Source organism: Juglans microcarpa x Juglans regia, chromosome 3D, assembly GCF_004785595.1.
Source record: "Juglans microcarpa x Juglans regia isolate MS1-56 chromosome 3D, Jm3101_v1.0, whole genome shotgun sequence".
Classification (NCBI taxonomy): Eukaryota; Viridiplantae; Streptophyta; class Magnoliopsida; order Fagales; family Juglandaceae; genus Juglans; species Juglans microcarpa x Juglans regia.
The window spans coordinates 183,362-205,353 of NC_054598.1; the positions used below are offsets into that span (position 1 = coordinate 183,362).

The 21,992-nt window shown below is 34.9% G+C and overlaps 2 protein-coding genes across 2 annotated transcripts; both read left to right on the top strand.

The window, feature by feature from the left end:
* The first annotated feature begins 4,712 nt into the window (after window positions 1–4,712).
* LOC121254125 lies at window positions 4,713–7,056 on the top strand. Its single transcript, XM_041154090.1, has 5 exons — window positions 4,713–4,882; window positions 6,268–6,331; window positions 6,431–6,490; window positions 6,588–6,704; window positions 6,790–7,056. Exons 1-5 carry the CDS (start codon window positions 4,713–4,715, stop codon window positions 7,054–7,056), a joined length of 678 nt encoding a protein of 225 aa, XP_041010024.1.
* A 1,042-nt stretch (window positions 7,057–8,098) lies between these two features.
* On the top strand, window positions 8,099–9,461 carry LOC121254126 (protein FAR-RED ELONGATED HYPOCOTYL 3-like). Its single transcript, XM_041154091.1, has 5 exons — window positions 8,099–8,465; window positions 8,628–8,977; window positions 9,065–9,139; window positions 9,234–9,311; window positions 9,393–9,461. Exons 1-5 carry the CDS (start codon window positions 8,099–8,101, stop codon window positions 9,459–9,461), a joined length of 939 nt encoding a protein of 312 aa, XP_041010025.1.
* The last annotated feature ends 12,531 nt before the right edge of the window (window positions 9,462–21,992 follow it).

Sequence of the window (21,992 nt, forward strand, 5' to 3'; positions counted from 1 at the left end):
TCATGACATTGTCACGAATGGAAATAATGCTATAGCGACAATGTGCATTTTTATGTGGCCGAAATAATCACAGCAAATACACGAAAGATAAAAAGACACAAGCACAACAATCGAGACGCCACTAACACACAAAAGATGAAAAGACTGAAATAATCGCACTCCAACCGAGACGCAACCAACACACAAAAGATGAAAAGACTAAAAATGAAGTAGGATGGTTGCAAGGGAAGCCAAAGTGCTTGGGACCCTAGAGTTTGAGGACAAACGTTCACCTTCGTTGCTCGGCAACCACAAGTCTAAAAGTGCATGAGAATAAGGTGAACAATGTGTTCAGGGCTGAGGGAGTACAAAGTCAAGCAATGTGCTCGCCCTCGAGCGAGTACAAAGGAGGGTAACGTACTCAAACCCAGCGACTAGCACACAAAATCACCAAACAAGAAAGATGAAAAGACTAGATGAGTACAAAGAGGTGAGCAACCTCGGCAGGAAGCAAAGTGCTCACCACCTCAATGAGAACCATGGGCTCGCTTGGCTCGCTTCGAGGTTCAACTACTCATTGCTCACCCCAATGTCCGAGCATTCTTTGCTCGTCTCGAATGCAAACACTCTTTGTTTGTTTTCCTTGGAACTGAGCATTGTTGCTTGCATTCTGGGTTGTTATTGACCCTTAGGCTTCATGTACTCTTTGTTTGTTCCCATGGGATTAAAGCTCTTAACCATCGACTCATTCCCGAAGGCAATCCACACGTGGTGATTATGGAGCCTAGTGGCTCATTCCAAGAGGTAACTCGCTAGTTGGGTTGCAGCGGGAGGTTTGTTTGACCACTATTGTGGTGGGAGGCTTGCTCGACTGTTATGGTCACAAATCGTGTGTTAGCCTTGGCCTCTAGAGCTCAGCCTGCATGTTGCTAGGTTTGGCTATTTAGGGGGCTTGCTCGACCAATATGGTCACCAAGGCATATGTTAGCCTTAGTCATCGAAGCTTAACTTGCATGTTGCTAGGTATATTGGTGTGGGAGGCTTCCTCGATCTCTATGGTCTCTAAGGCGTGTGTTCACCTTGATCACCAAACTCAGCTGCATGCTGTAAGGTTTGGCTGTTATTAAATTTAAAGAAGAGTGTTAATAAATTGTTTATTTTCTTGTAGAGGTTGGTCGTTGCTACTTTTTTTATTTTTAGCATAAAGGGTACAATAACTTTCTTGTAAGGGGTGATGGCTACTAATTTTTTTGTTCTTTTATCTCTCTCGATGCAACTTTTGTATCGACATCTTCCTTTACAACCATGCTTCTTCTTGAGATCTTTAACACTTATAGTTGTAATGTCCTCTAATGGATATTGTTAAGAATCATCAACTTGGAAAAGATCAAATTTTCTTCTCAGTATATCTTCAATCTTTCCGCTCAACTCATTATAGTTTTCCAATGGTAAGATGTATGCTTCTTCACATTCACTCGTCCGACTAATAAACTTGACATACATGGGGCATAAAGACTTATATTGAGTTGTGACTTCCAGATTGGTGTTCGTTATGATATCATGTTCGTTGAAGTCTTGCACAATCTCATTTTTAGCTTCTTTTGTCCATCTCTTAAGGATGTATTTTGTTGGAAGTATCTTAATATCCATAACATCTAGAGTTTGCAAAGCATGACTACACAAAATTTCACACATCTCAAACTTCCTATAACTGCATGAAACATTGATTTCCAAATAATTTCATATGACTCTACGATCTCTAAGCTTCCTATATATTGACACTACATATTCATGAGATGAGTTTCTTTCACTATGCTCTTCAACAAAAACTCATTGAAATTCTTCATATTGCTTTTGAAATTTCAAAAATAATTGAGAAGTATATATATTTGCTACTTGAATCAACATAAGTGATGCAATCTTAACTTTTTGTAACTTTTGCCTGAAATTGCACTTTGTTTGCAACTATTTGTAGCTCTTAACATTGAGTAACCTTTCAAAATATGTGAAAAATTTTACAATATTATAATTTGACTATAAATAATAATTTAGGTCAGAGTTCAAACTTTCACTTAATTATATGGAAGTCATTCCTACAGAAAATGACATCTTCACATGTGCATTTGTCCATTTTTCTTTCAATTCAAACAAATGTTGTAGCCAAGAATTGTCACATATATTGTACTTATGAAGCATAGAATCCCAAGCACTGGATAACTCTTCTTCCTCTTTCAAAATTTTAAAACATGCATTGAGATCAATTCTAAAGCTACTCTCACCTCTTAATAAATGACCAACATGTTTCATAGCATTTTGCATTAAATGTCGTTTACACGGTCAAAAATAGCCTAAATAGGAAGCATTATCATTGAGATAGCTTTCACCATTGTTGGATCTTGATTAGTAAAGATAGTCTTTTGTCTCTTCCAAGGCATTGCTTCAGAGAAAGTTTCAAAAAATCATTTAAATGACTCTATGGTCTTGCCATAAAGAAGTGTAATACCAAATATCACAATTGCTCTATAATGGCTAAACTCAACAAACATTGAAGTGGTTGATACTCCTTGTTAGTCCTATATGTCGTATCGAAAGAAACTACATTACCAAATAAATTAGAATCAACAATCATTTAGACGTTTCTCCAAAAACTATTTGTTATCTGCTCTGTAGCATCTAATTGTACAACATTATAAAAGGAAAGATTCTTTCATTTTTTTTCTTTTGAAAGCATCTCAATAAACTCCCTACAACACCATATTTTAGCTCTAATTGTCGTTTGTTGTGAAGGTAATTTTCTGATTTTGCTTGGTGTAACCAAGAGCATCTTTCCCACTAATTTGCTTGCCTATGAACTCATAGGAGTCCTTCAATTTTATACCATTATCATTTGTCAAATCAATTTTCCATATTTGTGCTTTTGAGATATTTCGTTGTGATGGCACATTACGGAATATGGAGAGCATGATTATGATTGAGCTCAATACTATGTATGTAATATTTTTATTTTTCTTCATCATGTCGAACTATCATATGTGCTTTACAATTTGTACTTGTTTCAGCTAGCTCGTATCTTTTTGTCTCTCTCCTATTGGGCTCGAAACCCATCTTTGTTTTTTGAAGTCACAAAACCATCTATTTTTCTTTTACTATACCACTCTTCAAATGTTAAATTCTCAGTTCCATCATACTCATTACAAAAGTCGTATGCCTCCTGTTGAGAATCAAACTCAACTTAGCTTTAGTGTATGATCAATAACCATAGTTTTATCGTTATTCTTGATTATCTCTTCTATGTGTATTGTGGTCTCTGGAAAATTACAACAAGCACATGAACTTTTAGAGTCATATCAAGTCCTTAAAAGTGGAAAATACTTTGTCCAAAAAAAAAATAAAAACAAAAACAAAACAGAAGCAATTGAAACTAGCAAAAAATGTCTATACATTAGAATGGCTTATTGGCAAACACAAGTGACAAAAATACAATCAACCAAAAAGGGCAAACATAAGCCACAAGAAGAGCAAACAATGGCTTAATCGTTGAGACTAGAAGAACAAATTAGTGATTTAAGGAAACAATATACAGAAAAAAATGGAAGAATCCTTAGGAGCGTAACACAATGGTAAGGAAAATAAATAAAAAGAAAAGATTTTAAATAACATATGGAATAAAAGAAAGAAAAATGAAAAATAAAGTAGATTCACATTTACCAATCCACCTTTTTGTTACCAGTTCTCCTTATTCGTGTAAGCAAGTGGTTTACGAGGGAAAAAAAATCGATTTTTATGAGTATTTATCAAACCAGAGAGTTCCAACTGAGTTTAGTGGCCATCGTATATGGCCATTCTCGTGCAAAAAACAAAACTCAACGTTAGTTTAGTTAATAGGAGATATCTTGTTACTTTTGCAACATGAGGCAAGCCGGACCCTTTCGACCAAGTTTCGTTTTTCTGCCTACCTTCATTTTTCCACCATATCTTCATTTTCTAGCCTACATTTAGTTTTCGGTCCTACTTTCATTTTCCTACCAAACTTTATTTTTCGGCCTATTTTTATTTTTCCGTCCTAGGCTCTGATTCATTGCATTTGGTTCTATTGTAGGTGGGAAGAAGAAAATGTTTTCCAATGGCAAGCGGGGAAAAAGATGTTTTTGGATGGTATGGGGCAAGTTGAAATGTGTGACCAGGCCTACATAATGTTTGACAATAGCAAACAACCATGCTTTCGTGGGTAGAAATGACGATCACAAAATTGGTGATGAGTAATGGCGAAATCGAAGAGAAAATTTGATGTTGGAGACTTTTTTAAACTCGTAATGCCGTACACATTATGAGCATGATGGAGACCGGCGAGCAATGGCTAATGGATGTATGGTAATAAAGAGGGTCTCATAGAGAAGGGATCTGAAATAGAATGGAGGGATATCTCAAGTTTGATCTTAAATACAAAAAAGTTTTAAAATTTAAATATTTTTATTTTTATTTATTTTTCTCAAAACTCTAACAACAACAATCATTCCGTCAGGTCCCATAAAACCATCACAGTTGGCGTGAGCTTGATGGTGCTTGCTAGTCCACGTGGAGATCTTAAATCGGATGATTGAGATTATTTCTAACAATACTTCTATATACAACCGCCGGTGCGAAACCAACGCCGAACCGGCTGACGTGGCACGTTAGCTGATATTTATTTAATTAAAAAAAATTGCCGGGGGGGGGGGAGGGGAACGAATGAAATGGCAGAAAGGGAGGGAAATGAAACAAAAGAAGCCCGAAGCTCCTTGCTCGAGCTGAACCCTCAGAGACCCTCGAAAGGATTTCGTCTGTCGTTGTCACCACGTGGACTGAAGAACCGGTTGTTGCGGTCGCTGTCTGTCAAATATTCCGGATCTGAGCCAGCGTCGACGTGGGTCTGCTCTTGATTTCGCCGTCTGCTTCTTCCACTGCATAACGACAAAGTATTTGTTTCTTTTGCTTTAGATTTGATTTTCTCTTGTTTTAGATTTGATTTTCTGTTGTTTTTGTTGTTTTGCTATTTGTTTCTCTTGTTTTAGATTTGATTTTTTGTTGTTTCTCTTATTTTGCTCTTTATCTGTAAATAGAGGATTTTTCAGAAAATAATGAGAAACAGGGGAAATCTAGCAAGATATTGAGAATCTCTTTATATTTTCATTCCATTTAATACTCCTTCTTAAGTTTCCTGGAGTCCTCCATTATTCTGGTCTTTTCAACAACCATACTTACTACCTCAAAGTTAACCATGCAACTCATTCTACCATGTCATGGCATTGTTATCTTTTCATTTATGGGCAGAGACATTGTTCTACTGTATTGAAGTTCTTTCCTTATGATTAAATAACATCATATTCCTTATTGAACCTTATAATTATAACTCATGGTTACGTGGATGCCCTTTCCCTAAAAGTCAATAATGTGCATATTCACTTTAGAAATACCATTTATCAATCTGCTGAATGGTGATTCTCTAGTTTATCTTGGGTGATTGAATTGGGAGGTCTGATTTCAAATGATTATGGATCATCATGATACGATTGTACCAGTTATGCTTCTTATATCTGCCATCAGCATAGATATCCTACAAATTGGGCTGGTGCAAAATTTTAATCAACAATAAAGTCCTATGATCACTACTTGCAACAACAGAAAAGTGTTTTATTTCCCAGAAAAGGTATTTCGGTTATTAAGATAACAGGTATAGCAGAGGACAATAAATGCAATCTTTACAGTTTTTGTTCTATTCTTTTTAACAGATTCTTGGCAAACAATTGGCATGTAAATGTATAGAGCATGAAAAAACTTTATATTGTAGACAACAAGATTTCCTTATTTTTGTGCATTTTATAGCTTATATCACATTTCACTAACTTGAAAATACAGGCCACATTAACATTTGACCGTGGGTATGGCTTGGTAGGAAAAATACTTAACTACCCCAATTTGATAAAATTATTTTCATTTTCAAAGAATAGGAGAGTAAATATGATAAGATTATAATAAGCAATTTTCAAAAAGGAAATAAAAGAAGGAAAAGAAAAATAAAAACCCAAACTGAAAAGAACTTGAAAAGAGCATAAAAACGTCAACATTTTCAATCTAGAATCATAATATAAAGTATATAGATATTAAACTTTGCATCGCCACATGCTCATGAATGAAATAAATATAAAACATTTGATTTGAAATGAGATCTATTGTACCAGTTCATAAATTTTAATGTGGTTGGAGTTATACAATATTACTATTGACAATATGCATTTGTCTCCCTCACAGCATGGAAAAAGGAAAAGAACATCCATCTACGTTAAGACCATTTAGCTCAAATCCTCCATCTGCGGTATGTTATTTTATTTGCAATATATCAATAACATTCGATTCGAGATTAGTGGATACTTATTTTCTCAACACATCAATAATTTATCCAAACACATTTCAGGACATACCATCAACTTCTTCAAACATCCCAATGCACGGTTATTATGGACCCCCATCTGCGGTATGTTATTTTATTTAATATATCAATAACATTAGATTCGAGATAAGTTGATATTTATTTTCTCAACACATCAATAATTTATCCAATAACATTTCAGGATATACCATCAACTTCTCCAAACATCCTAATGCACGGTTACTATGGACCAGTGCCTGCGTGGTCACCGGGTTTTCTCCCATTTCCCGCTATCAACCAATATCCAAGCAGTGTACAGGTAGTGATGTCATGTTTTCCGTTTAATTTTAATAAGTTGGTTTTTTTTAAGAGTTGAATTGCATTTTTTTTTTCCTTTTTGCCAGAATGCTAGTTACACATTTCAACATGACATGGAAGGCCAGTTGTCTCTCAGCAATACCTCCGTTACAAGCAGATTTCTGGGTACGGAGGATAATAGACCCTCAGTTGGGGAAACTGAATCGCCAGTTACATCTTCTAGAGTTGAAGAAATTCATCCTGATAGACCAGATGCAGAAGAAATCGAGTGTGGTAGTGCCGGAACATCAGAGAAAGTGCAAATGGATGGTGATGATGAACCAGTTTCGGGGATGGAGTTTAATTCCTTATAATATTTAATGGGTTATTATAAGGAATATGGTAAGAAACGCGGATTTGGGGTGATGACAAAAAGGAGTGAGAGGGGAGAGGATCAAACTGTTAGATATGTCACCCTTGCCTGTGCCCATAGAGGGAAGGCCCGGAATAGGACTATAAATGTCACCAACCCACGTCCGACAGGAAAGACGGAATGTAAGGCAAAAATTAATGCCTTAAAAGTTGTTGATGGAAAGTTTTGGCTGACTACAGTTCACAATATCCACAACCACGGGCTCAGTCCAAAGAAATCGCGCTTCTTTCGATGTAATAGAGAAGTGAGTGAATCTGTTAAAAAGGTTCTAGATACGAATGATTTGGCCGGCATCCAAATGAATAAGAGTTTTGGGTCTCTTGTTGTTGGCGCGGGAGGTTTTGAAAACCTCCCGCTTTTGGAAAAGGATTGCCGTAACTACATCGACAAGGCACGACATCTACAATTGGGCGCAGGTGGTGCTGGAGCGCTTTGAGACTACTTTTTACGGATGCAGTTTAAAAATCTGGGGTTCTTTGCACTAATGAACTTGGATGATGAAGGGAGGTTAAAAAATATATTCTAGGCAGACCCCCGTAGTAGAGCAGCCTACCAATATTTCAGAGATGTCGTAACATTCGATACCACATACTTGACGAATCGATATGGGATGCCCTTTGCGCCATTTGTTGGTGTAAACCACCATGAGCAGTCAATTTTATTGGGAGCTGGCTTGATTTCCTCTAAGGATACTGAGACCTTCGTGTGGATTTTGCCTGTGGCATATCTTGAAGAAAGTCCCTGAAAAGCTTGGCTGTTATGGTTCTTACAAAACTGAAATGAAAACTGCACCAATGAAATGTGTATATGAAATCCAAACGCCGGATGAGTTTGAAAAATGTTGGGATCAGTTGATTAGCACGTACAGCTTGCATGAGAATGTCTGGTTGCGGAGTTTATACACTGAGCGTGAACATTGGATACCAGCATTCTTGAAGAATGTTTTTTGGGCTTGAATGAGTACAACGCAGCGGAGCGAGAGCATGAATGCCTTTTTTGATGGGTATGTTCATGCTAAAACAAACTTGAAAGAGTTTGTCGATCAGTATGATAATGCCTTGAAAAAGAAGATTGAGAACGAAAATTGTGCGGACTTCCAGTCATTTAACGTCACAATTTCCTGCATCTATAGATCTCCAATTGAAAAGAGATATCAAGATTTGTACACAAATGCTAAATTCAGGGAAGTTCAACAGCAACTTACCGGCATTATCGACTTGGACTCAGTTTTACTGAAAGCGAATGCTATAGTCAAGACCTATCTGGTAAAGGATGAAGTTCATGTTGAAGATTTCACTAAGTTGGTTACACATTCAGTGGATTTTAGTGAGGACGATGCAGTCGCCAAGTGTACTTGTGGTTTATTTGAAATGAGGGGGATAGTGTGCCTACACATCTTCACCGTCTTCAAATGTAACGGGATTAAGACAATCCCAGATAGGTATATTTTGGATCGATAGAGGAATGACATCAAAAGAAGATACACGTTAATCTACAGCAGCTATGATGCAGGGGATCAACGGGAAGATGCTAATAGATATTCAAGTCTGTTAAATATCTGTTATAAGATGATTACTTGTGCGGCGAGTTCGAAAAAGTATACTGAGGATGCAATGACTAAGTTAAATGCAATGATTGACCTATATGAAGCGAACCAAGAACTTGCATCGATGATTGAAAAGTGTTTAAATGTTGATGGCACGATAAAGGACACAACTACAATTGGTAGTTCAACAAAAGTACTTAGTCCACGTGTTGTGCGAGGAAAAGGTAGACCCCCATCTTTGAGAAAAGCATCCAGGATGGAGAAAGACCTGCAGAAAGTTAAGGAAAAGATGAAGAAAGCCAAGGAAAGGGAAAACGCAAACAGGTGTAGCTTTGTAATATTAAATAGTTTATTTAAATTTTCATATAAATGCTATCTGACAAATTGGTTTCTATTCTATTAGCGAGATGAGGAAGATACACCAATCGTGGACACGTGCAGGATGCTATTTGGCCTGTCCAATTTGGACGTTTCCAATGTTGGACACGTCCAGATAATATAATAAGTATATATTTAATTTATACTTATTTTTATGATTTATTGCAGTGTTTTTTACGAGTATTTATCATTAGGCTATCCTAGAAAACGTACCAGCTGCTGACATTAGTGGAACCCAGTCCCGAGAAACAGTAATTCAAAGTCAAGAAAGTGTAAGTGGATTCACACTTTATTGGTGTTTTAATGACATTAGTCGAGCTAAGTATTAATATATGAGTTAATATTTTTTACAGATGCAATTTGGGTTGGATGGATTACAACTACAGCACGTTGAGTTTGATGACTCACAATTAAGGCAATGATATGATTATCGTGGGTATGCTTTTGTAATTAATCAAAACAAAAAAAAAAAAAATGGAAATGTCCTTCCATTTCGTTTTGGAAATATTCAATTTTGTCTAATGTATATTTATATCAATTGGAACGACAGGCTAAATTGGCTTTGGCTTGACAGGAATTATGGAAACTAATGCTATCATTCTGGGAGTTACAAGCATATTTGAGTTTTGACTGTATTTTCGAAGTCTCATACAGCTGGGAGTTAGAAGCAGTTTTAAGGATCCAATATGTATCAAAACTTTCAAGAATTATGTCTATGTATACGACCTTTATTCTGATGTATATAGAATTGTGGCAGTCTTTGAGTGGCCAAATATAGCAGGTTGGAGTTGTGTAATTAAATTTGACTTTTTTTTTTTAGCAAATGAGACTATTAGATATGAGAATGCTTATATTGGATGGGCATATATATATAGTAGGTTGGAGTTTTGTGTCATTGAACGAGTTGTTTTTAAAGCAAATGAGACTTTTTAGCAGGTTTAGCTCTCTGACTTGGTTATATCCACACTCGAGCGTCTTCGCTCGAGCGTGAGTCTCTGGGACATCTCAAGTCAAATTGAACCATGATAAACCAAGTCAGAGACTCACGCTCGACTTTCGCTCGAGCTCGAGCGACTATCGAGCGAAAGTCGAGCGTGAGTCTCTGACTTGGTTTATCCTGGTTCAATTCGACTTGAGAAGTCCCAGAGACTCACGCTCGACCTTCGCTCGATCGTTGCTCGAGTTAGCGAAGGTCGAGCTTGAATCTCTGACTTGGTTATATCCAGGTTCACTCGAAACTCTCTGATTTTGTGTTGTCCATGTTCATGTGCATAATTATCTTAGTAAGAAAAATGTCTTTTTAATGGTTAAAATAACTATCTCCCTCCCCTCATGTGTTGTTTCTTTTCCTTTATATTATGAGCTTTTTCTTGATACTATCATAGTTAACTTGACAATTACCATTATTATTAAATTTTTCAGAAGGGGCAAGGGCTTGTGGAGGCTAATTGAAGAAATACAATAATTTGGAGCAAAAGGAGCTCACTCTCACATGATAAAAAAGCTGTTGCAAAATGGACATGAGATAAAACCATCAACAGTGATAATGATTTTAACTTTCTGAATAACTTGAAGTTCTTCAAGGGGTACTTACATGGAAGATAGTAAAAAGAAAAATACAATTTTCATGACCTGTACAACATATCCCACCCACTTGTATCCTATGATAGATAAATAAATAAAAACATCAATGATTTGCATCTGGAGGAGGTTGCGCAGCGTTCCCAATGGTACTCGCATTCCCATCATCATCCTCAGAATTGTCTGTTAGTAAAGCTTCCTCCATTTGGTTCAAGCATTGTAGGACCGTGTGTTGGAGGTCAACAAATCGACCAGCCATGAAATCGAAATTATATAGCAGACTCTCACATCGAGCATCCATGAGATCAAGATGAGTATGTAAGCCATCTACACGACCATCCACGCTATCAATGCGAGTACCTAGATGATCCTCAATGCGATGTAGATGGCCTTCCAAATTATCGAGCCGACTATCGATGTGCTCAAGACCAGCAACGATGTGATCAAGACGACTATCGATGCAACTATTGATGTGGTCAAGACGAGTCTGGATGCGGCTCAAACAATCAAGCACCATTTGTATTCCCGGTTGATTCAGCTCTGGTGCAAGGGTGGATGGTCTTGAGCTAGATGGCTGAGAACCTGATGGCGTTGCACGGGATGGCTGTGAACTGGGTGCAGGATCCTCATCATCAAAAGGCCATTGGCGAATGTGTGCACGACTAAGCTGAATGGTCTGACGACCAATTGGAGTCTTCAGAGGGATTCTAGGCTCTGTCTCTGGAATAGGAACAGAGTAAAACAAAGCAATTCAAGTGACAAGACTCGCAAAAGACAATCCCAACCGAGTTTTATTAGACTGATAAGTCTCTAAAATGACATTACAAAGATGACTTCTCAGATCGATGGGAACATCATTGATCAGTGCATAAAGCAAGGTGGCTCTATCAATGCCGACATCACTATGATGGTTGGTTGGGTAAAGGTTACTAAGGACGACCCTACTAAGAAGGAGATAGTCAGGTGAGAAATTTTTTATAGGAATGGGTGTCCGACCATCCCAAGCCCATTCATCTCCACACAACTTGGCATAGATAGTAGGGTTGCTAGGACCAGAGGTGCTAGCATACGGATATGGGGGCCTCGGTAACACGAGGGGCATTAAGCAAATCAGCTAACATGCCCGGACTGACTCGGATTTGGATATTCCGGAGAGTGACGTCAAAGGAACCATCAGGTGTCATGGCATGAATGTTGGAGTAAAACTCCCGGACCAACTCCACAGACGGAGGGGGAAGACCAGTGGTTAATGATACCCATTGGCGAGACTAAAAGATATGTGGCAGTATAGTCTCTTCAAGCTCACCTTGATTGACCTCACGCTCAATAATGAGATTGCGCTTGGAAAAATTTTCAGTGTATAGTTGCTGAGCCCGAGCATTATGGAACAGTGATTGGTCGGGAGCAGAAGGAGTTGGCCGGTGTCGTACACATCGCATGGTGTTTGTCTGTAGGCATAATAAAACAAATTAGACATTGAGATAAATTAATAAAGCAAATTAGAAATTAATGTCAATTTGTTAGGAAAATAAAAGGTAAGACGTAGCCTAAAATGACAAGTAGCAGACTACTAGACAATATGGATCAACTGTAGCAAAAATACTAAGAGCATTAGTCAAATTTAAGAAAGTAAATATACTGAAAAAGGGGAACTAGTACTAACGACAAAAACGTTCAAAGTCTTTTGTTGAGACACTTCTATAAATGTAAGTGATATTAAGCCTATAAATGCCAATTAATATACGAAAAAAATTAAAAGTGCTAACTCTTAGTGTCAAAAGAAAAAAAAAAGAATCATCTCAAATCACATCAAGATTATTCAATTTTCACAACACTGCTATGTCTATTCAATTTTCACAGAAAATGGAATTGATAATACCTGTTTACCATCTATACTAATAGTGGTTCAATGCATCAAAATACTGTTTTAAGCAGGAATATTGGTCTTAACCTTTACCACAAGCACAAGTCCAAATGCCAGAAAAGCAAAGTTTTTCAATGCAAGAGGAGAGATAATTTGGCATCACCAAGCAAATTCTCAATGCCCATTTCCTTTGAAAAAAACACTTATTTCCGCAGGAACGACAATTATTTTAGTAGGAGACAAACACTCAGTGTTCTATTAGTGCCGTATCAGGAAAAGCAGTAAAGGAATTCTCCTTCGAGGTTGAGCCACACCCAAAGGCAAATTATGCGATATGGATCATGAGTTACTAAAGGAAAACTCAGGGAGACTATAAATTCGAACTAGACACCGCTTAAGAATTACAACATACTCAAATGTTGGCATGAATTTTTTAGCACGTCCAACTCTCTAAGACAAACATATGCATAATCTCATGTTATACATATATATGTATTCACACATTATTTTAGGAAAAAATATGATAGCCGTGACCTCAATTTAGTATATAGAGTGTAGACTGCATGCAAAGAAGTGATGTCTATCTAATCCAACAATGAATTGGCAAAGAAGAGGTCCAATATGAATTCATTAGTGGCTTAAAATTACACAACTCAACGATTCTAGTTCTCTTAGGCAACCTATTACAAAAACTGTCATATTTATACTCGCGTAGAGAGGTAAGGCAAATAATAGGCTCTGGCATATGTAAATTCCAAAGGGGAGATCTCAAACCAAGCATATATTTTTTGCCGTTTTCATATGTCTAAAGAAGGAAGTAATTCTTTATTTTTGTTAGATAGTAACTAGTGATGACAACAATGGAAAGGATGACAATGGTGTGGATGATAAAATGATAATAATTATATTAACTAAAGAATAATACAGCAGAGGAGGGGAACTCCAACAATACAACAGAGCAAGAGATAAAAAAGTTGATACCGAGAACTGAGATAAAAAATAGATTGCTAAGTCCTTTATACTATACCGATAGAATGTATGTTGGAAACTAAAATCAAAACACATAAAAAGTAGAAAACTAACCTTATTTTTTAGGGTTAGGGTTTCAGTGCTCTGTGGGAAGACGAAAGGGGTTCGTGGCTCTTGGGAGCGAAATTGAAGATGAAGACCCACTTTGTGGAGAAGACGAAGACACACGAAGACGAAGCCGACGGGTGGGTTCGTCGGTTGCTGGGTTCGTGGCTCTTAGGAGCGAAATTGAAGACAAAGAGGCTGGCTTCGTGGGGAAGACGATGGGAATGGAGAAGACAAAGAGAATGTGGATGAGGATTTCGACTAAGATGGAGGGGGATTCAAATTCGGGGGATGGAGGGGGATGTTGGAGGGGATTCAACCGTTGCTTTAGATTAATTTAGAATGACACCGTTTTTGAAACGTTCCACGTAGGACACGGTGACGCCGAGATTCCCCAAACCGGTTGTAAGTAGAATTTTTGTATTTCCAAACGGAACACCACCATTCCAGCTGCACGATCATTCAAGAACTCTATTGGAGCTCACTATTCACTATCAATGCTTCCCCACTTAATAGCTCCGCCACTACTGTAATATTCTTTGATTCCTAGTAAAATAGAAACAACAACTGATTTGACTCGATTTTTGATCCATCCATAGAATTGTGGTAGATGTTGACATGTTTGTCCGGATTCCAAATGGTTATGTTGAAAGATATATGGGCGTTCTCGAACGCGGTTGCTCGGCCTTGACCCGAAAAGTAAGGAATCTCGGGGCGGTGTGGGCAATAGTATCATCTAGAGTATAATAAGCACGAAGGGTATTTTATAGCATCACCATCCGTCTCCCTATAACCGATCCTTAACCAAATTTTAGGGAAAAAACATGAAAAGTGAAAAAGATGTGAGCTACATCCCATTCCCTAAAATAGTTTTTGATTTTGATTTCATTTTTCTATTCTGAATTTCAATTTATTTAGATATATCTTTTACTTCTACTATTTTTTCCAAACTATAAACTATATCATAAAAATCAAATTTTCTTATTTTTGTTAATACGAGGTAGATAATAGTTTTATATCTTTTAATAATATTAAATAAAATCATTTTTATTAACAAACATACATTTTTACAATGTTATGTATGATTTCAATTCCCTAATAATTATATATTTTTAGATTTTTTTTATTCTTAATTTAATTATATATTTCAATTTTTTACTAATTTCTAAAATTGAATCATTACAAAATATTAAAAGGTGAATTTTGACCAAAAATATATATATATATATATGTTATTCTTAGAATCTGATAATATTAATCAAGAAGACTATAGTATATTAGATATAGAAAGAAATCTACAAGATTGGACAATTCCCGATGTCCCAAACAATCAAATATATAAAATCTCAACTTTTTCTTCTAAATTTTCATTCCTTACAAATTACACAATTAAAACAGTAGAGAAAACTATTAGTTTAAATAATGACTATGAATCATTACATCTCTTAACAAAAAAGGCTATTGATCAATACAAAAAGCAAAATTATTCTTTTATTCATATTGGATTAGTACAAGTAGCTATAAAGCCACTCACTCGAAACGGCTTAAATACCTCAGTATTGCTTTGTCTAAGAGACGGAAGATATTATAACTTTCATGATTCATTACTTGGAATGGTAGAATCCAGCTTGTTTCAAGGACCGGTCTATTTTAACTGTTATCCCAATTATTCTTTATCATTATTTGATGGTAACATTTTACATGCCTTAATACTAAATATTAAAACAAATGGCTATCAAATGATGAAAGGGTCACATGCTTTAACAGTAGTTTACAGGATTCATTATAAATTAATGAAAACAACATTAGAACCACAAGCTTTAATTACTAGCCCTAAAGGATATACATTATTATTACAATCTAGCACACAAAATTCTAGTATACAAATTCCTAAACAAATCAATTGGAATCAAGTCACACTTCCTAATGAATGGCAATTAGAAAATATCACTCCAACACCCAAAATAGAAAATAATTCTAAAGATAATCTTGAATATATAGATCAAAAAACGGATAGGGCGGTTCAAATAGCTTTTCAGCCTTTCAGAAGATCTTTCTCACATTATTTCTCTCCAGCACCTTCCAGTTATCATACACCCAGATCTATTCTTACATCAATTTCTAGAAATAAATCTCAAAATTTTGACACCAGATCTTTTGATACTAGATCCCAAAATCTTGACACCCAGATTCGAGGGATCATTCCTGGAATCATTATTGATACACCAGTATATGCTATTAGGAATCCTGATAGAGCATCTACCTCCCAAAATTCTGAAAAAGAACCCTCTTCTCCAACGTATTCTCAAGTAGTTGGAGATGATGCCCAAATATATACCCTGAATAAAGAAGAATTTAAAATTAACAAAGAATATCTCAAACAAGATTATATGAAAAAAGAAAATAGTCACAAAAGAATAATATTTTTCTCAACCTTTACAAAAATAGAAAGAGATTATATTCAAGAAAGATATTACGAAGATTTAGAGAAAATACAGATCAATATTTCTTTCTTTACATGGTTTGAGATATATAAATCAAACCAATTATCTACCATAAACAGGACTACTAATCAATGGATTAAAGGAGAAAATAACCAAATTATTTATGAAGAATATCCCCCTTTTGAAGCCATCAAGTACAATCAAAGGAATACTCAAATTCTGGCTACACCAATAAAAAAACATAATATTGCAAATACTGAAAAAAACATTGATAATATAATACAACAAAACAATTATACTAATTTATATTTAAAAATCATGGGTAAGCAATTAGAAAGGATTGAAACCCAAATATCTCCCATAAAACCCACTATTAAAGAAATAGAGGAAACTCCCTTATTTGTTCCCCACGAAATTCCATCCCATTTAAAATCAATATTTTCCAAAAACAAAAATAATTTATTGGAACAGATATCTAGTAAATTAGAAAAATTAACTATTAGCAACACTGCCACCACCTCAAAACAACCACATATTAATGTATTAAGCAAAATAGACTCACCCGTAATATCTGACTCTGAAATTAGTAATATTGAAAACCAATTTAAAAATCTAGATTTACAGATAAACAAGATTAGAGGAGATCATGTTAATAACTTTTCGGCTAGAGATTCAAAACATCATGTCTCTATTACTCGTAATTGGTATCCCAGACCTACTCCACCGGATATGCAATTCGAGGAAAGAGAACATATAGTAAGATCAGCCTTCGCACCAGATGTATTATACAAATGGAATATAGACGGATTATCTGAATACGAAATACTAAATCATTTTCAAGAAATGATTATGGTAGCCAACGTCTATAAAAGTAACAGAAAAACTGATCATCAGGTAGCACACATTATTGTTACAGGATTTACTGGCCAACTAAAGGGTTGGTGGGATCATTATCTTTCATATGATGAAAGGTCACGTATATTAACAGCCTATAAATATGATGAAAATATGCAAATAATTAAAACGGAAAATGATTTACCCCTAGAAGATGCTCTCAATACATTAATATATGCATTAACTAAACACTTTGTAGGTGATCCCGTTCAATTTAAAGAAAGAACTAGTGATTTATTGATTAATCTTAAATGCCCTCAATTATCTGATTTCCGTTGGTATAAAGATGTATTTCTAACTAAAGTTATGATCAGAAATGATTGTCAACAGCCATACTGGAAGGAAAAGTTCATAGCCAGACTTCCATATTACTTCGCCCAAAAGGTACGAGAATCATTATTAAGATCAGACGGTACTATTGATTTTCATAATCTTACATATGGTGATATAATAAGTAAGATTAATAGAACTGGATTAACTATGTGCAATGATTTAAGATTAAAAAAGCAAATGGAGAAAGAAAAGAAGTTTGCTAGAAAAGAATTAGGTACTTTTTGTGAACAATTTGGTTACACCCCTTTATTAGCCCCCTCAAGAAGACACAAAAAGGGAAAAAGAGTTTATAACAATTATTCCAATAAAAAACGAAAATACAGAAAACCTTATAAAAAGACAAAAGAAAAACAAATATATAATAAGCCACTAAAAAATCCTAAAAAGACTAATAAAAAGAAAAAGCAGATTGTTTGTTATAAATGCGGAAAAATAGGACATTACAAATCAAACTGTAAAGTTAAACAACAAATTAATGAATTAGATATACCCGAAACATTAAAAGATAAATTAATAGACATTTTTATAATAAAATCAAGTGAAGATGAGGTTAGTTCTTCAGAAGAAGAAGAAATTTATCAATTAAAAGAATCAAGCTTTTCAGAACAATCTTCCGATAGTGAATTAGAAGAAGATGAAGTACATATCTGTAATTGTCTAAGTAAGGATAATTGTATTTGTAACAAAACCATTAATGTACTTTCAAAACAAGAAGACATTATATTAGAATTAATAGACAAAATCAACAACCCTCAAGAAAGAAAAGATTATTTAGAAAAATTAAAAGATACATTTAATAATCAAAATACTGCAATAACTTCATCCTCAACACCTTACAATTTTTCAGAAATAATAAGTAGATTTAAAACTGACAAACAGAAAATTACGATTCAAGATATACAACAAGAAATCAATGAGATAAAACAGGAAATTAGAAATTTAAAAACATCCAATCTTAAATTAGAAGTTTCAAACGAACAACTATTACAAGAAATTATATTATTAAAAATAGAGAAAAATGGGAAAAACTTCCATGAAGAAAAACATAATATTGAACAAGGAGAATGTTCAACATTAGATGAAACGGACAATTTCATTAATATTCTTAATAAGATAAATTTTCAAAAATGGTATGTTGAAGTAACAGTTTCAATTAATCAAGAATTCTCTTTTACTACAATTGCTCTATTAGATACAGGAGCAGACTTAAATTGTATACAAGAGGGATTAATACCTTTTAAATATTTTGAAAAAACAAGAGAAACATTATCCCAAGCCAATGGAACAAAATTAAATATAAATTATAAATTATCCAATGCACATATATGTAATAACGGACTCTGCTTTAAAACAACATTCATCTTAGTAAAAAATATTAATACCAAAGTAATCTTGGAAAATCCCTTTCTTGCACTACTTTACCCTTTCTCTGTAACAGAAGAAGGAATCTCTACTAAAATACTTGGACAAGAAATACAATTTAAGTTCATATTTCCCCCAGTACCAAAAGAAATTAACTCTTTAAAGAAAATTTCATTAACCAGAGAAATTAATTTCTTAACAAAAAATAAAATTAGAAGAAAGGAAAACCAAATAAACTTCTTAAAACAAGAATTAAAATATAAAAGAATTCGAGAACAGTTAAAAGACCCATTATTAACCTAAAAAATTGATAATTTCAAAATTACAATTGAAAATGAAATATGTGCTAACCTACCCAATGCCTTCTGGAATAGAAAACAACACATAGTTGAATTACCCTATGAAAAAGAATTTTCTGAGAAAAACATTCCAACTAAGGCTAGACCTATCCAAATGAATAATGAATTACTAGAATATTGTAAAAAAGAAATTAATGATTTAAAAACAAAAGGATTAATAAGGAAAAGTAAATCACCATGGAGTTGTGCTGCCTTTTATGTCCAAAAACAGGCAAAATTAGAAAGAGGAGTTCCTCGTTTAGTAATAAATTATAAACCTTTAAATAAGGTATTACAATGGATTAGATACCCAATTCCTAATAAAAAAGATTTATTATCCCGATTATATAATGCTACAATATTTTCAAAATTCGACATGAAAAGTGGGTTTTGGCAAATCCAAATCGCTGAAAAAGATCGGTATAAAACAGCTTTCACAGTCCCCTTTGGACATTTTGAATGGAATGTTATGCCCTTTGGATTAAAAAACGCCCCTAGTGAATTTCAAAATATTATGAACGAAATCTTTACTCCATTCACTTATTTTTCAATAGTATATATAGACGATGTATTAATATTTTCTTCATCTATTGAACAACATTGGAAACATTTAAATATCTTTGTTCAAGTTATCAAACAAAATGGATTAGTTGTCTCCTGATCAAAAATAAAACTATTCCAAGAGAAAATTAGATTCCTTGGACATGAAATTTATCAAGGAACTATTACACCAATTAGTAGAGCAATAGAATTTGCTGATAAATTTTCAGATGAAATAAAAGATAAAAATCAATTACAGAGATTTCTAGGAAGTCTCAACTATGTTGCAGACTTTTACCAATCTCTCAGACCATTATGCAAACCATTATTTAAAAGATTAAAAAAGAATCCACCTCCTTGGACAGAAAAACATACTAGTATTATAAAACAGATTAAAGCTCATATTAAGAAATTACCATGTTTAGGGCTTCCATCTCCTCATACTTTTAAAATTGTTGAAACAGATGCCTCTGATATAGGTTACGGAGGAATTATGAAACAAAAATTATCATCCAACTCGGAACAAATAGTTCGATTCCATTCAGGATGTTGGAATCCTACTCAAAAGAATTATAGTACTATTAAAAAAGAAATTTTAGCTATTGTATTATGTATTTCTAAATTTCAAGATGATTTGTTGAATCAAAAGTTTTTGCTTAGAATAGATTGCAAATCAGCCAAGGAAGTTTTAATTAAAGATGTGAAAAACCTGGCTGCCAAACAAATATTTGCCAGATGGCAAGCTATATTAAGTATTTTTTATTTTGATATTGAGCATATTAAAGGAGAATCTAATTCTCTTCCTGATTTTCTATCCCGAGAATTCTTACAGGAAAAATCATGTCATCTTCAAAATCCAAAATAAAGTCCAAATCTTCATACGCACGGCCGCCATCTCCTCCCTATCCTTCACCTTGTCCTTCTGCAACTCCAAGACCTTATACGGTATTGGGATCATTACCACAAAATATTAGACCCTCTTACAATCCATTTTCACCATTAGCCTCTCCAAAATTACCAACCTATTCCAAAGCTGTTTCTCCTCCTTCTCCTTCCCAAATTATTAATCCTCCATTATTATCTCAACCTTCTTCATCTCCTATTATTATCAAATCTCATTGGCATCCGGTCTTTCCTATTGAATCTGAAATACAACATCTGTCTGACCCTCAGAAATTACTTGATGCCTTTCTCCTACCTGACTGGCATTATGTTCCACAAAACATTAAGAAAACCCAGCATTTTTATGAATTTATATTAGTAGATACTGACTCAATTATTCTCTCAGAAATTTCTTGTTCCCTTCAAACTCAACCTTCTCCACCAGCGTCTCCAATTATTGCCTTTCATAAAGTCACTATTAAGCAAGTTCTCACCCTGGAACAATGGAGAAAAAATCCCTACTTGACAAGAAAATTCTCTCATCCCTATGATCCTCCTTATTATGATTATTACGATTACCAGCAAGCATGGACAAAAATGTTTTTAAAACAAAACAAAAATTTGCGTCATTCATGGTTCCTTCATTTTGATAAACTACAGGAAATTAAAACACTCCCGAAATGGTTCTCACTATGGTGGGAATATTATGGACCTGAACCTCTTCTCCTTCCTCTTCCCCTTCAGGAAAGTCTCCAAAATTTCATCTCACAGAATGACAGCCCACCAGCATTAAACCATTGCTCACCCCTCTTGCTCTTCTTTCTCAAAACAAAATTAAATTGGATTATGAAATGGGAATACGTTATCAAACCTCATCCCTCTCTCAAAACCATTATGTTCCTAGCCCGTCAAGTTTCCATCAAATGGTGGGAAAAATACAATTATGATCATGTACTGAAGATGTTTTCAAAAGTTACCAAAGCTCCGGAAGTCCTAGTCCAGCGAAGCAGATTCCAAGCATAATTGGCATCCATTACAAACAAAAAGGATTTGAAAAAATTAGCTGAAGTAATGTCACAAATATCAGACAGTGACGATGAAGAAGAAGCACAACCTAGATTAACTCCACCACAGCAACCCGCATTATCACCAGCCCATCAGGCCTCTCCTTCTCAACAGGCCTCTCAATTTCAAGGCAACCAAGCTGCATCTCCTTCTCAAAATTATTCACCTTACCATCCGGTACAACTGATGGATTCTCAAGACCCGTTTGAACTGGAATTAGCAAATTATGATCCTCAGAATTTGTGACTACAAAAAAAAAAAAAAAAATTTATTATTATCTGACTAACTAGCATGACATGCAGATATTATCCCTCTAAAAAGTTATTCGCGACAGATTATTGCCCAGCAAAGCGACAAATAATTCTGTACTAGATTACGTGTTATGTACTATGTTTGTTTTTAGCGTCGGCTGACACTGTTCTTGTCTTTAATGTCAGCCGGTACTGTGTTTGTCTTTAGCGTCGGCTAATACTGTTATTATAACGGTCGGTACTATTCATGTATTATTAAAGTTACTGTTTTAGTGTCTATATAAGGGGGGTTCACGAGGCAAGAAGGGCATTCAGAATTCTAATC

What these genes read in the sequence shown, in the direction of transcription:
- LOC121254126 (XM_041154091.1), top strand. Translation starts at nt 8,099, where the DNA reads ATGAATGCCTTTTTTGATGGGTATGTTCATGCTAAAACAAACTTGAAA. An exon ending in GGACGATGCAGTCGCCAAGT is followed by an intron (nt 8,466 to 8,627) that starts GTACTTGTGGTT and finishes GCTATGATGCAG; the next exon opens with GGGATCAACGGGAAGATGCT. An exon ending in TAATTCAAAGTCAAGAAAGT is followed by an intron (nt 9,312 to 9,392) that starts GTAAGTGGATTC and finishes TATTTTTTACAG; the next exon opens with ATGCAATTTGGGTTGGATGG.
- LOC121254125 (XM_041154090.1), top strand. Translation starts at nt 4,713, where the DNA reads ATGGCAGAAAGGGAGGGAAATGAAACAAAAGAAGCCCGAAGCTCCTTG. An exon ending in GGATCTGAGCCAGCGTCGAC is followed by an intron (nt 4,883 to 6,267) that starts GTGGGTCTGCTC and finishes TCTCCCTCACAG; the next exon opens with CATGGAAAAAGGAAAAGAAC. An exon ending in AATATCCAAGCAGTGTACAG is followed by an intron (nt 6,705 to 6,789) that starts GTAGTGATGTCA and finishes CCTTTTTGCCAG; the next exon opens with AATGCTAGTTACACATTTCA.